Below are 14968 nucleotides of genomic sequence, written 5' to 3' on the forward strand. Positions count from 1 at the left end.
CTTAGGCTGTGAAGAGGTGTCTAGGGAGTGTCAGGAACATCCCACGGCTATTTCTAGTTGTGTTGTTAGGATTAGGGACTGCGGTCAGTAGAGATACCACCTTCTCAGAGCTAGTTCCATGTTGCGTTTTATCCACCAGGTCATTTCAGTGTGGCCTCTTAACCACCAGGTCATAACAAAGATCCATTCTTTTTTCTTTTATTGTATGGTGGTGAGAATTTATCCTTGTTCTCAGTTTTTGCCCTGTCTCCCCAACATACAGACCCCCAGTTGGACATTTAGTACAAATAATTAAGTACACCACATTAGATGTGATGCAGCTGAAGGTACCTGGGATCTTGTAGTCCTGATGTGAATTGAGAATCTTTATCTTGTCAGTGGTCATTATAAATGGACAGGTTTTACATTCTTTCTGGTTGCAAGGAAAGGTTCCTGCAGCTGTTGGAGAGGACAGGTAGCTTCTGACAATGATGCTTCTTAGATTTGGAGGGCTGCCTAAAACACAGTAGTGGGGGGGTTTTAAAAAATGAATTGTAAGCAGGCATCTTTTTGTAGTAAAGGTTGTAATTTCCGTGCAGCTCCCCTTAGCACCTCCAGATTTGGATTGTAGGTAACTACGAGAGGTACCCGGTCATTTTCTTCTTTAGGTTTGTAATGTAGCAGGTGATTCCTTGATATTCTGGTGGCTCTTGTGATCTGGTTTTCAATTATTCTTGGATGGTAGCCTTGATTCAAAAAGGTTTTTCTGAGGCGACCAAGGTGTTCATCCCTATCCATGGGGTTGGAACATATACGACTGTATCTGATGGCTTGGCTGTAGTTAATAGAGTTTTTTAAGTGTTTTGGATGGCAACTGTCCCATTTAAGGTATGTTGGACAGTCGATTGGCTTCTGATACAGGGATGTCTCTATTTTATTGCTCTGCAGCTTAATGATGGTGTCCAAAAAGTTAATTTCAGTACAGGAGTAGTGGTGGTTCAGACTCCGTCCAGATGATTAAAATCACTTATCTCTCTCCCATAATGACAGTTTTGTGCTGTGTTGTGTATAAATATGTGATTCTTCAGAATTTGCTTTAGTCTGTGCCTGATGAAGAGACCTGAGTAGTTTCGAAAGCTTTCAATTTGTTACCATCTTTTTAATTAGCCATTAAAAGGTATCAACCACTGACGACTCTCAATTCTAAATATTTTTCTTTTATACAGTGGGGCAAAAAAGTATTTAGTCAGTCAGCAATAGTGCAAGTTCCACCACTTAAAAAGATGAGAGGCGTCTGTAATTTACATCATAGGTAGACCTCAACTATGGGAGACAAACTGAGAAAAAAAAATCCAGAAAATCACATTGTCTGTTTTTTTAACATTTTATTTGCATATTATGGTGGAAAATAAGTATTTGGTCAGAAACATAATTTCATCTCAATACTTTGTAATATATCCTTTGTTGGCAATGACAGAGGTCAAACGTTTTCTGTAAGTCTTCACAAGGTTGCCACACACTGTTGTTGGTATGTTGGCCCATTCCTCCATGCAGATCTCCTCTAGAGCAGTGATGTTTTTGGCTTTTCGCTTGGCAACACGGACTTTCAACTCCCTCCAAAGGTTTTCTATAGGGTTGAGATCTGGAGACTGGCTAGGCCACTCCAGGACCTTGAAATGATTCTTACGAAGCCACTCCTTCGTTGCCCTGGTGGTGTGCTTTGGATCATTATCATGTTGAAAGACCCAGCCACGTTTCATCTTCAATACCCTTGCTGATGGAAGGAGGTTTGCACTCAAAATCTCACGATACATGGCCCCATTCATTCTTTCATGTACCCGGATCAGTCGTCCTGGCCCCTTTGCAGAGAAACAGCCCCAAAGCATGATGTTTCCACTACCATGCTTTACAGTAGGTATGGTGTTTGATGGATGCAACTCGGTATTCTTTTTCCTCCAAACACGACAAGTTGTGTTTCTACCAAACAGTTCCAGTTTGGTTTCATCAGACCATAGGACATTCTCCCAAAACTCCTCTGGATCATCCAAATGCTCTCTAGCAAACTTCAGACGGGCCCGGACATGTACTGGCTTAAGCAGTGGGACACGTCTGGCACTGCAGGATCTGAGTCCATGATGCCGTAGTGTGTTACTTATGGTAGGCCTTGTTACATTGGTCCCAGCTCTCTGCAGTTCATTCACTAGGTCCCCCCGCATGGTTCTGGGATTTTTGCTCACCGTTCTTGTGATCATTCTGACCCCACGGGGTGGGATTTTGCGTGGAGCCCCAGATCGAGGGAGATTATCAGTGGTCTTGTATGTCTTCCATTTTCTAATTATTGCTCCCACTGTTGATTTCTTCACTCCAAGCTGGTTGACTATTGAAGATTCAGTCTTCCCAGCCTGGTGCAGGGCTACAATTTTGTTTCTGGTGTCCTTTGACAGCTCTTTGGTCTTCACCATAGTGGAGTTTGGAGTCAGACTGTTTGAGGGTGTGCACAGGTGTCTTTTTATACTGATAACAAGTTTAAACAGGTGCCATTACTACAGGTAATGAGTGGAGGAAAGAGGAGACTCTTAAAGAAGAAGTTACAGGTCTGTGAGAGCCAGAAATCTTGATTGTTTGTTTCTGACCAAATACTTATTTTCCACCATAATATGCAAATAAAATGATAAAAAAACAGACAATGTGATTTTCTGGATTTTTTTTTCTCAGTTTGTCTCCCATAGTTGAGGTCTACCTATGATGTAAATTACAGACGCCTCTCATATTTTTAAGTGGTGGAACTTGCAGTATTGCTGACTGACTAAATACTTTTTTGCCCCACTGTATGTCTTCGTTCCAAACAATTTTATTGGATTTTTCAACTGAAATAGGGTATTTATGAGGAGTGGATAGGGGAGGGGGGGAAAAGGGGGAAGGGATATGATGAGGGAGGGTAAGGGGAAAATAATCCCCTATAACAATAGGGGAAACAGGCGATTACATAGTAGGTTAATATGAACATAATGGAGATGAAATAACTCAGTAGGTTGTCAAAGTGACATAAGTAATACTTTGTACAGGTTCGCTACATGAATATCTAAAGCTATATTGGTTAATCAGTGTGTAATAAAATGCAAAGGCCTGTTTTGAACATAAGCTTATAGTAAATTATATGGTAGCTTACTATGTCCGGGAACACCTTCGGGTGACCCTGCGACTATGTGGGCGGTAAAATATCTGGCTCATTGTCAAAGCTAATCATTGGGAAGAGGCATATCTATAACTCCTAATAGTAGAAAAAGGTGTCGCTATGTTTAAAGCAGAACTATAATTCAGGTAGGACTATTGTGGGTTCTGTAAGATTTCAGACCATGCTGTTGCAGGAAGGACATGCTCTCTAAAGGGGTTGCAATGTGTACAGTTCCGGACAAGAGTTTTATTAAAAGAGTAGAGGATGGCGACCATGAATAGGCGAAATGAGACCTCCAGAGCTCCCGCGTAACTGGTGAGAAATCCCGTCACTTTTTTAAAGTGTCTTTGGACAAGTCTCTGTAGAATGTTAGGTGACCATATGGGGAAAGCAGAAAGATTTTCCGGAGGGGAGGTCGAATAGTTTACCTCTAACCCAGGCTGGGAAAAAGGAGACAATGATGTCTCTTGGCACGTCAGGTGGGAGCGACACAGGTCTTTTAATTCGGTAGGCATTTTCAATAATGTTAGGTTCGTTGATATCAGGAATAAATTTGGAGATCATTTTTTAAATGCAGCTTTTTAGATGGGGGGGTTTAACAGACTCCGAAACTCCCCTGATTTTTACATTATTTCTTCGCTTATGGTCCTCTAGACTCGTCAGGTTACGTTTTAGTGAGGCAATTTCTTTTTGTAGATTCTCTAGCAGAACTGCAGAAACAGGGGGAGTTGGCAAACTATCCGGAAGGGGGAGATCCATACCCTCAGGTGAGTATTCTTCCATGCTACTGATTGAGGAGCATACAGAGGAAGCATACGAGTCACATGTAGGTGAAGAGTAGCTACATTGGGATGACCTTGAGGATGACACGGATGAGGAGGAACTAAGACTTTCTGCAATGGAAGTCAGTGCGTCTCTCACATAAGACTCAGATGCCTTCTCCGTGCGTGATGATCTCGTGTTTAATGTGTTGAGAGAGAAAATATATTTATCCAGTATTAATGATCCTTCTTCCATTTTTTTATTAATGATGTCGCAAAAATTTTTCAGCATATTGTCCATTGCTAATTCAGTAGGGGGTCCCTCCCCATCCATCACTCCCCCCGTGACAAGGGAAGTGTATGAAATTTCTGAGATGGAGCTTCCCTCCCCTTTGTAGCTATGACTGTCCTCACCCTGTTGTGGGGCATCTTGTGAGTGGAGGTTTTCCTGTGGTGCAACTTCTGGTTCAATCGGCGTCACCACAGGGCCTGTGGCCTGATGTTTCTCCCCCGTCTGGGGTCTGCGCTGCGGTGTAAATATGGGAGCATCAAATCTTAAAGTGCGGCTTGTAGACTGGTTAACCCCCTTCACAGTAATAGTGCCGCTGCGAGCCGTGTGCGGAGTCTCATCATGTCTCCCTCTCCCCTGTCTCACCTGCATATTGATGGTTGTGGTGTTAAGGTTTCTCTCTGGGACTGCACCGGTCCGGTGACATAGACCAGGGGTGCCCGGGGACTCCGAGATCAGTGCGTCCATTTGCACCGGCTCACCTGTGTCTCTCCCCCTATTTGCGCTGTGTCTCCGTCCCCCATCAGCGGCGCCGCCGCTCGTCACCGGGGCAGCTCCGGGCGCAGCTGCAAGTCTTTCTTTTCTATGTCTTAATTCAAAACTGCTGTAAAATAATTGTGAGATCATTAGTGCCTTTTAAGACGTTATTACAGCTATACAACAAAACACATGTGCATGTTAACCACCTTTTCTCAAGCTTTTTTATCTTCATAATGCAATCGAGATTAAAGAATCATCTGCTATACTCTAATCTAGAAGTCAGTAAATTTAATGAGACCGCATTTTTCAGTAATTGCAGGAGCAACTTTATCTTACTCATATTAAATTGCTGTATAATAGAAGACTGTCCTTGTATTATTCAGTCAACTTGACCTTCTTAATTTGTAATAGCTATTTTTGTATATGTCATGTCCAGTTTTACATTAAGTCTGTAATTCATAGCTCCTTATAAACACAAAAAAATCACAAATCTTTTATGCCCATAGATGAATTGGCTCCAAAATGACCAAGAGTTTTTGCCTAAAAGCAAGTGTAGAGTTAAAAAAAAACTTTGAAAAAAAAAAATAGGCCCATGTATTAAAAAAATTAATTTTATTATATATTCTTACATAATATTAACCCCTTTCTAATGTCGGACGGGATAATATGTCTGGCGTCAGAAGCCCCATTTTGAGGTGGGCTCCGGCGGTGAGCCCACCTCAAAGCTGCAACAAGTCAGCTGTTTTCAACAGCTGACATGTGCCAGCAATAGGTGCGGACAGGAAGCGCGAACCGCCCGTGCCTATTAACTAGTTAAATGCTGCTGTCAAACTCTGACAGCGGCACTTAATGTGCGCTTCTGGCTGTCTATCCGTAGAAGCGCCGGCTTTGGCGTGAAACGGCCGTCGTTCCTTCCCTGCTCACACCTCTTCTTTCCCCACTCCCCCGTGCCGTGAAGATTGTTTCAAAGATGCTTCAATAAAGTCGAATTCCTATTACAGGCTCAGTGAGTGTTGCCGCGTGTTTCTCTTTCTATGATATATTTCATGTACTGTTTTCTAACGCGAGCACCTCCTGAGTACGTCAGTTCTAGTGGCCAACTGCACACCGGGTTCCAATACGGGCTGTGCGGCTTGATTTTTTCTTCTCCCGTTGGTACACTCTGTTGGTATGTTGGCCCATTCCTCCATGCAGATCTCCTCTAGAGCAGTGATGTTTTGGGCCTGTCGCTGGGCAATACGGACTGCAACTACCTCCAAAGGTTTTCTATGAGGTTGAGATCTGGAGACTGGCTAGGCTACTCCAGGACCTTCATATGCTTCTTACAAAGCCACTCCTTGGTTGCCCTGGCAGTGTGCTAGCGATCATTATCATTTTGACCCATCCATGTTTCATCTTTAATGCCCTTGCTGATGGAAGGAGGTTTGCACTCATAATCTCACTATACATAACCCCATTCATTCTTTCATTCTTTGCAGAGAAACAGCCTCAAAGCATGATGTTGCCATCCCCATGCTTCACAGTAGGTACGGTCTTCTTTGGAAGCAACTCAGCATTCTGTCTCCTCCAAACATGGCGAGTTTGGTTTCTACCAAACAGTTCTACTATGGTTTCATCAAACCATATGACATTCTCCCAATACTCTTCTGGATAATCCAAATGCTCTCTAGCAAACTTCAGATGGGCCCAGACATGTACTGGCTTAAGCAGGGAGGCACATCTGGCACTGGAGGATCTGAGTCCCTGCATTGTAGTGTGTTACTGTTGATAGCCTTTGTCATGGTTGTCCCAGCTCTATGCAGGTCATTTACTATGTCTCCCCATATGGTTCTGGGATTTTTGCTCACCATTCTTGTGATCATTTTGAGCCCATGGGGTGAGATCTTGTGTGGAGCCCCAGATCAAGGGAGATTATCAGTGGTCCTGTATGTCTTCCATTTTCTTATTATTTCTCCCACAGTTGAGTTCATCAAACCAAGCTGCTTGCTTATTGCAGATTCAGTCTTCCCAGCCTGGTGCAGGGCTACAATTTTGTTTCTGGTGTCCTTTGAGAGCTTTTTCTTCTTCACCATAGTGGAGTTTGGAGTGTGACTGTTTGAGGTTGTGGAGAGGTGTCTTTTATACTGACAACAAGTTCAAACAGGTACCATTACTACAGGTGTTGAGTGGAGGACAGAGCCAGACATCTTGCATGTTTTAAGGTGACCAAATATTTATTTTCCACCATAATTTGCAAAAAAAATGTTGCCAAATCAGACAAGGTGATTTTCTGGATTTGTTTTCTTATTTTGACTCTCATAGTTGTGGTCTACCTATGATGTCAATTACAAGCCTCTCTCATATTTCTAAGTGGAAGAACTTGCACAATTGGTGGCTGACTAAATACTTTTTTCCCCACACTGTATATAAGAATAAAGGATAAGGCATATTGAAATTTAACATACCTAATCCAGCTTTGGATTAATGGCTCATGCTTAAAGTATCTAGTGATCAAGTTATAGAACTGCTATATGCAAGGAAGGTTTGGGAATTATTATATTTCAAGAACTAGTCCAACAGGTGCCATTGATGGATCCATGAACATGGAAGCAACTTAACTAAAAAATGTGACAGCTATTGTGTATACAGTGGGTACGGAAAGTGTTCATACCCCTCTAAATTTTTCACTCTTTGTTTCATTGCAGCCATTTGGTAAATTCAAAAACGTTCTTTTTTATCATTAATGTACACTCTGCACCCCATCTTGACTGAAAAAACAGAAATTTAGTAACTTTTGCTAATTAATTAAAAAAGAAAAAATAAAATATCACATGGTCATAAGTATTCTGACCGTTTGCTCAGTAGTGAATAGAAGCACCCTTTTGAGCTAGTACAGCCATGAGTCTTCTTGGGAATGATGCAACAAGTTTTTCACACCTGGATTTGGGTATCCTCTGCCATTGTTCCTTGCAGATCCTCTTCAGTTTCATCAGGTTGGATGGTGAACGTTGGTGGACAGTCATTTTACGGTCTCTCCAGAGATGCTCAATTGAGTTTAGGTCAGGGCTCTGGCTGGGTCAGTCAAGAATGGTTACAGAGTTGTTCTGAAGCCACTCCTTTGTTAATTTGGCTGTTTGCTAGGGTCATTGTCTTGTTGGAAGGTGAACATTCTGCCAAGTCAGAGGTCCAGAGCACTCCGGAACAGGTTCTCATCCAGGATATCTCTGTATGTGGCCGCATTCATGTTTCATTCAATGACAACCAATAGAAATGTCCTTGCAGCTGAAAAAACACCCACATAGCATGATGCTGCCACCACCATGTTTCACTGTAGGGATTTTATTGGGCAGGTGATGAGTAGTGCCTGTTTTCTTCACACATACTGCTTAGAATTATCACCATAAAAGGTGATAATTAGTTAATACTATTACTATTAGTTAATAGTAGTGTGCAACCTTTAAGTTTCTTGATGATGTCCTTAACATGTTTTCCCATTGAATTAATTTATAACCTATTCATAGAATAAATGTTAAATTGCCAAGGGCTCCAATATTGGTAACCCCACAATTCAAAGCCCAAAGTTTAAATAGGCCACTGCTCAACATAGTTTTTATAGAAATCCCACCGAAGTCATGCCAGTACACCACCAAGATATTTAAACAGTGGACTTTGAGACCCTTGTTCTCATGGTGGGCAGTAGTTCTTGCTGTAAATCCTCTGGTGATCATATATTACTTACAGTGGGGAAAACAAGTATCTGATACACTAAATATTTTGCAAGTTTTCCCACCTTCAAAGAATGGAGAGGACTGTAATTTCTGTTGTAGGTAAACTTCACATGTGAGAGACAGAATCTAAAAATAAAAAAACAGAAAATCACATTGTCTGGTTTATAAATAAGTAAAATGTATTTTATTGCATTAAATAAGTATTTGATCACCTATCAATGAGCAAGAATTCTGACTCTCACAGAACTGTTAGTTTATCTTTAAAAAGCCCTCCTACTCTGCACTCATTACCAATTGCACCTGTTTGAACTTCTTATCTGTATAAAAGACACCTGTCAACACAATCAATGGATAACACTCCAACATCTCCACCATGGGCAAGACCTAAGAGCTGTCTAAGGGCACCAGGGACAAAATTGTAGACCTGTATAAGACAGGGATGGGCTACAGGACAATAGACAAGCAGCTTGGTGAGGCGGCAACAACTGTTGGCACAATTATTAGAAAATAGGAGAAACACAAGATGACTGTCAATCATCATCAGTCTGGGGCTCCATGCAAGTTCTCACCTCGTGGGGTAAGGATGATTCTTAGAAAGGTCAAGAATGAGCCCAGAACTACATGAGAGGATCTGGTCAAAGACTTGAAGAGAGCTGGAATCAAAGTCTCAGAATTTACCGTTAGTAACACACTGCGCCTTTATGGATTAAAATCCTACATCACATGCAAGATCTCCCTGCTCATGCCAGCACATGTCCAGGCCCTTTTAAAGTTCAGCAATGACCATCTCGATGATCCAGAGAAGGCAAGAGAGTAAGTCATGTGGTCAGACAAGACCAAAATAGAATTTTTTGGCATCAACTCCACTCTCCGGGTTTGGAGGAAGAAGAAGGATGAATATACCCCAAGAACACCAACTGTGAAGCATGGTATGGGAAACATTAAACTTTAGGGGTGCTTTTCTGCAAAGGGGACAGGATGACTGCACTGTATTGAAGGGAGGATGGATGAGGTCATGTATCCCGAGATTTTGATCAACAACCTCCTTCCCTTAGTAAGACATTGAAGATGGCTTGTGGCTGAGTCTTCCTTCCTGACAATGAAACAAAACACACAGCCAGGGCAACTAAGGACTGATTCCATAAGAAGCATTTCAAGGTCCTGGAGTAGCCTAGCCTATCTCCAGGCCTGAATCCAAGAGAACATTTTTGGAGGGAGTTGAAACTCAATATTGCCCAGTGACAGCCTGGAAACTTGAAAGATCTGAAAAAGAACTGTATGGAGGAGTGGGCCAAAATCTTTGCTGTAGTTTGTGCAAACTTGATCACGAACTACAGGAAATGTCTGACCTCTGTAATTTGCAAGCATATTTTTCTTTACCAAATATTAAGTTCAGTTTTTCTATTGTATCAAATACTTATTTCATGCAATAAAATGCAAATTAATTATGTAAAAATTATACTATACGATTGTGATGTGATTTTCTGGATTTTTTTCAGATTCTGTCTCTCACAGTTGAAGTGTACCTACAATAAAAATTACAGACCTCTCCATTCTTTGCAGGTGGGAACACTTGCAAAATTGGCAGTATTTGAAATAATTATTTTCCCCACTGTACCAGTGGAAAACTCTTTTCCGTTATTGAAAGTAAACAAATTCACAACTTTATTGTTGCGCATAGTTGTATATAGATTGTGAGCCAACAGATTATTATTTTGAAGCTATTTAATCAAATCTATTCCAAATTCTGATTCTAGGAAAGAACAGTAGCAATACGAAGACAAACTGTTGGAGGATTTGGACTCAGCATAAAGGTACAGTAGATATATTTTAAGTAACTTTAAATATTGAAAGAAATGTGCAGAAGTAGATATTACTTTTTGCCTCTCTGAATACTTTATGCAGCACATTTTTAATAGAGATATGATACTAATTATTCAAAAACAGGTAATAAACCTAATTAGCTAATGCTGTATAAAGTACAGTGTGCCAACAGATTCATGGTCTTTTAGAGGAAGACATGTACATTTTTGTGTCATAATGCTGTCTTTGTGTTGTAAATCAAACATTTTCCAACTGAATAAGCTCAATAAGATATTTATAGAACCACATCTTCCATTGTCCATTTTCTTTAATTCTATTACAAAATCCTATCAGGTTACCAGAAGAATATATTTAAAATGAATGGGTATCTATTCAGATTGTGGGAAAGTACAGGTTACAGAGACTCACTGAGTTTTACAAGTAATGCCCCTGAATTATCATTTTACAAAACTGATTGACAGGTCGGACATTGAATTATCGGGTATATATCTATCCCAAGAGATTCTTGCAACATAGTTTCTTTCATTCTGCAATATAGCTAATTTGTATCTTTTTCTCCCATGGAATGTTGCTTGTAGGATATTATACTCAGTTGAATATATCAAAGGAATTGCATTATTCACACCCTGGATATTGCACACCCTGAAACAGGATGTCCATAAATCATTTTCTGGCTCGGCATTTATCCCTGTTTGTATTGTAAGATTCATTCATGGGTCATATATTGAGTTAGAAGGTAGCTAGTTCCCTTTCCTAGATGGTACTTGCAAGATAGTTTCTTTTGATCTCGAGATAGCTAATTTTTGTCTTTTCAGAAAAAAACGGATAAGCATAGCCGTAATGCTCTCATAATATGCATGATAACTGTCCTGTTTTTAATGGTCCACTTTTTTGAGGAAGGAAAATTCTATTTATTAGCATTCTGCCATAGGTATAGGTACAGGAACTTTCTTTCCCTATCTTCCCAGCATTTTTTGTGTGTAATATTGTCCATTTGCTTTCTACCCCCAAACTGAAAGCTGGTCTTTAATTTATGTCAATAAAAAGTTTGACAGGAGCAGAGACATAAAGACCTTTCCCCACTTTCTGTAATCTGTCTGTACCTCCCATGCTAAAGGAGATTTACACTTGCCAACAAGAGGTTGACACTTAGTGGTCAAAAAACTTTTGAGTAAATATTTAGGGGTAAGAAAACATAATTTTGACATAAATTGATTTGAATATTGTCTATTAGTGCATTTTCAATGAAATGAGATCTAGTTGTCTGAAAGAACAGCCATCATTTATGTCAGGGCTAAATTTAAATTTAAAATTTCTTTCATAATTTGAGCCTACTGTCTTATAATTTCAGATAAAGCAGATCCAAGTGTTTATATCAAAGAGCCATTTTCAGACTTTTTACTCAAGCTAGATACAAATAAGCTCAAGTTTCCTGTATTTCTTATTATATATTTCTTCGTGATATAGATATAATATTTGTTGCACTTAATTATTTTTTGTTATTAGTAATCAAAGTAAAAATCACAGATAATTTGCAACTTGAGCTAATTTGCTGTGAACAGGGGAAATGATCCTTGATTTTTAATTTTGCTTTAATTTTAAACAGCACACATATTTTCCCATGTCATTAGGACTCTTCATTAACATACACCTTTGCCATCGCTAATATATGCAGACAATGGATCTTCATGAAACATCTTTGATCAAAGACGGAAAATTGCATGCGTACTAATTAGTAATTTTGCTATCAAGCCCACGCAGTTCTTATCAATGCAGTGTCACTATAATGAGAACACATATTTTACATTTATTTTAACTAAAAAAAGAATGTTCATATATGCCTACATAGCAATTTCCTTTCAGCATAAAATATCTATTCTTAAAGTAATTTGGTAAAGACAATCTTTTATCATACATTTTGCACTATGGTTAAACAAAAGATAGTCAAACCTTCACTAAACATGTAGTGCTTATGTAGCACATGTATAGATTCCAAAAGGCAAGTTCCATGATTAGAGCAAAAGTAAACAAGCTCTCCCCCCACATGGCCAAATATATGCAATATATTATAACCACTATATGGGCTGTTTGTTTCCTGACATTAAACTGATTGTACGGACATAGGCTTCCAGTATGCAGTCACTCTACTTGATTGCAGACTTGTGAGTCCTCACATTTTGCACAGTGCGTGCTGTTAGGATTCTCCGGTGCCAGTACCGGGAGCAGTGGGAGTGTGACTGCAAGTTTGTAATTTGTATATGTATGGAAATAGGCAAATCACTTACTTGCAGTCACCTGACAGCCCTCTTTCGGTGTCGGCGCTAGAGAACAGTGCGCAGTAAGTACATACATGTCTCACTAGACCAGTACTGGTTCATTAACATACTGTGAGCTGATATTTAGAAGTTGATTTTGCTGCACTATATGCAATTTCATAAATAAAAAATATATTACCGGATAACCTAGATATAAGTCTAAAATGTTATAAGGGCTAGTCCTAGTTCATTAGCAAATAGCAAAGTGCTGTATACAAGTTGATTTTGCTACAATATGTGCACTTCCATAAAACAATCTAAAAAATTACCAACAAAATTGTATAAAGGTCTTAAAAGTCATGGAGCCAGTTTTACATATTCAGGGGATCTGTTTCCCTTTTACTAAAGATTCAGCCTAACTATTGAGACCACTAACATTAACCTCGCTCACCTATCAGTGTGGTAGACAGATGTTGTGAATTCCGCTCTTGGGCTCCCTCCGGTGGTTGTAAGTGGCACTTTTGTGAGTTCTGCTCTTGGGCTCCCTCTTGTGGTTTCTAGTGGTATGGCTGCTCCTTGGAGTTAGCTGTCCTCAGCTGCCTCCACTTATCGTCCGCTATTTAAGTCTGGCTCTTTCTTCAGCCTGTGCCACTTGTCAATGTTTCCTGGCTGGATTCACATCTCTGCTTGGATTCTCCTGGTTTCCTGACCAGTTCTGCAAAGATAAGTTCTGGCTTTGCTCATTTCAGTCCACATGTTGTGGACTTATTGTTCTGTGCATTCTATATTTGTCCAGCTTGTCAGTATGGATTTTTTCTGTTAGCTGGAAGCTCTGGGAAGCAGATTTACCCTCCACACCTTTAGTCAGGTGTGGAGATTTTGTAAACTCTGTGTGGATTGTTTTGTAGTTTTTATACTGACCGCACAGTATCCTTTCCTGTCCTATCTATCAAGCTAGACTGGCCTCCTATGCTAAAATCTGATTTCATTTCTGCGTATGTTATTTTCCCCTCCTCTCACCGTCAATATTTGTGGGGGGCTATCTTTCCTTTGGGGATTTTCTCTGAGGCAAGATAGGTTTCCTGTTTCCATCTTTAGGGGAAGTTAGATCTTAGGCTGTGCTGAGGGGTCTAGGGAGCGTCAGGTACCCCCCATGGCTATTTTTAGTGGCGCTGCTACGTTCAGGGTTTGCGGTCAGTACAGATACCACCTCCTTCAGAGCTTGTCTCATGTTGTTCCTAAACCACCAGATTATAACAGTACAAGTGGCCAAAACTGAATTAAATGTATCTCAAAAGAAGGAAAAGAAAGTTCTGAACCATTTTTTTTTTCTGTGCTTTGGTTTGTCTTTTTTTTCCTCTTGATATCTGGGTGGTTCAGGATATATGTTTTGGCATGGATGTTCAGGGTTTGTTTTCTCGTGTGGATCAACTTGCTGCAAGAGTATAGAGTATCCAGGACTATGTTGTCCAGACTCCGGCTTTAGAGCCCATAATTCCTACTCCTGATTTGTTTTTTGGGGACAGATCCAAGTTTTTGAACTTTAAAAATAACTGCAAATTGTTTTTTGCTTTGAAACCCCGTTCTTCTGGTCATCCCATTCAGCAGGTGAAAATCATCATATCCTTGCTGCGTGGTGACCCTCAAGACTGGGCTTTTTCTCTTGAAACATGGGATCCGGCATTATTGAATGTAGATGCATTTTTTCAAGCGCTCGGATTATTGTATGACGAACCTAATTCTGTGGATCATGCAGAAAAAACCCTGTTGGCCTTGTGTCAAGGTCAGGAAGCGGCAGAGTTATACTGCCAGAAATTTAGAAAATGGTCTGTGCTCACTAAATGGAATGAAGAGGCTCTGGCTGCTATTTTCAGAAAAGGTCTTTCTGAAACCCTTAAAGATGTTATGGTGGGCTTTCCTACGTCTGCCAGTTTGAGCGAATCTATGTCTCTAGCCATTCAGATTGATCGGCGTCTGCGCGAGCGCAAAGCTGTGCACCATATGGCAGTATCCTCTGAGTATAATCCTGAACCTATGCAATGTGATAGGATTTTGACTAGAATAGAACGGCAGGAATTCAGACGTCAGAATAGGCTGTGTTTTTACTGTGGTGATTCGGCTCATGTTATCTCTGATTGCCCTAAGTGTACTAAGAGAGTCGCTAGGTCTGTTACCATTAGTACTATACAGCCTAAATTTCTCTTATCTGTGACCCTGATTTGCTCATTGTCGTCCTTTTCTGTCATGGCATTTGTGGATTCAGGCGCTGCCCTGAACTTAATGGACTTAGAATTCGCCAGGCGCTGTGGTTTTTCCTTGCAGCCTTTGCAGAGCCCTATTCCTTTCAGGGGCATTGATGCTACACCCTTGGCCAAGGATAAACCTCAGTACTGGACACAGATGACTATGTACATGGCTCCTGCACATCAGGAAGATTGCCGTTTTCTGGTGTTGCATAACCTGCATGATGTTGTTGTGCTGGGATTTCCATGGTTACA

General features: G+C 40.5%; 1 protein-coding gene across 5 annotated transcripts in view; it reads left to right on the plus strand.

The window, feature by feature from the left end:
* The window catches only part of SNTG1 (syntrophin gamma 1), a 1229644-nt gene that overhangs the window by 718431 nt on the left and 496245 nt on the right, over positions 1-14968 (plus strand). For all 5 annotated transcript variants that reach the window (XM_069731323.1, XM_069731324.1, XM_069731327.1 and 2 more), the window contains one exon: positions 10149-10205. In XM_069731323.1, coding sequence (XP_069587424.1) covers positions 10149-10205 — 57 coding nt within the window. The remainder of the gene's footprint in view (positions 1-10148; positions 10206-14968) is intronic.

This window comes from Ranitomeya imitator, chromosome 6 (genome assembly GCF_032444005.1).
Source record: "Ranitomeya imitator isolate aRanImi1 chromosome 6, aRanImi1.pri, whole genome shotgun sequence".
Lineage (NCBI taxonomy): Eukaryota > Metazoa > Chordata > Amphibia > Anura > Dendrobatidae > Ranitomeya > Ranitomeya imitator.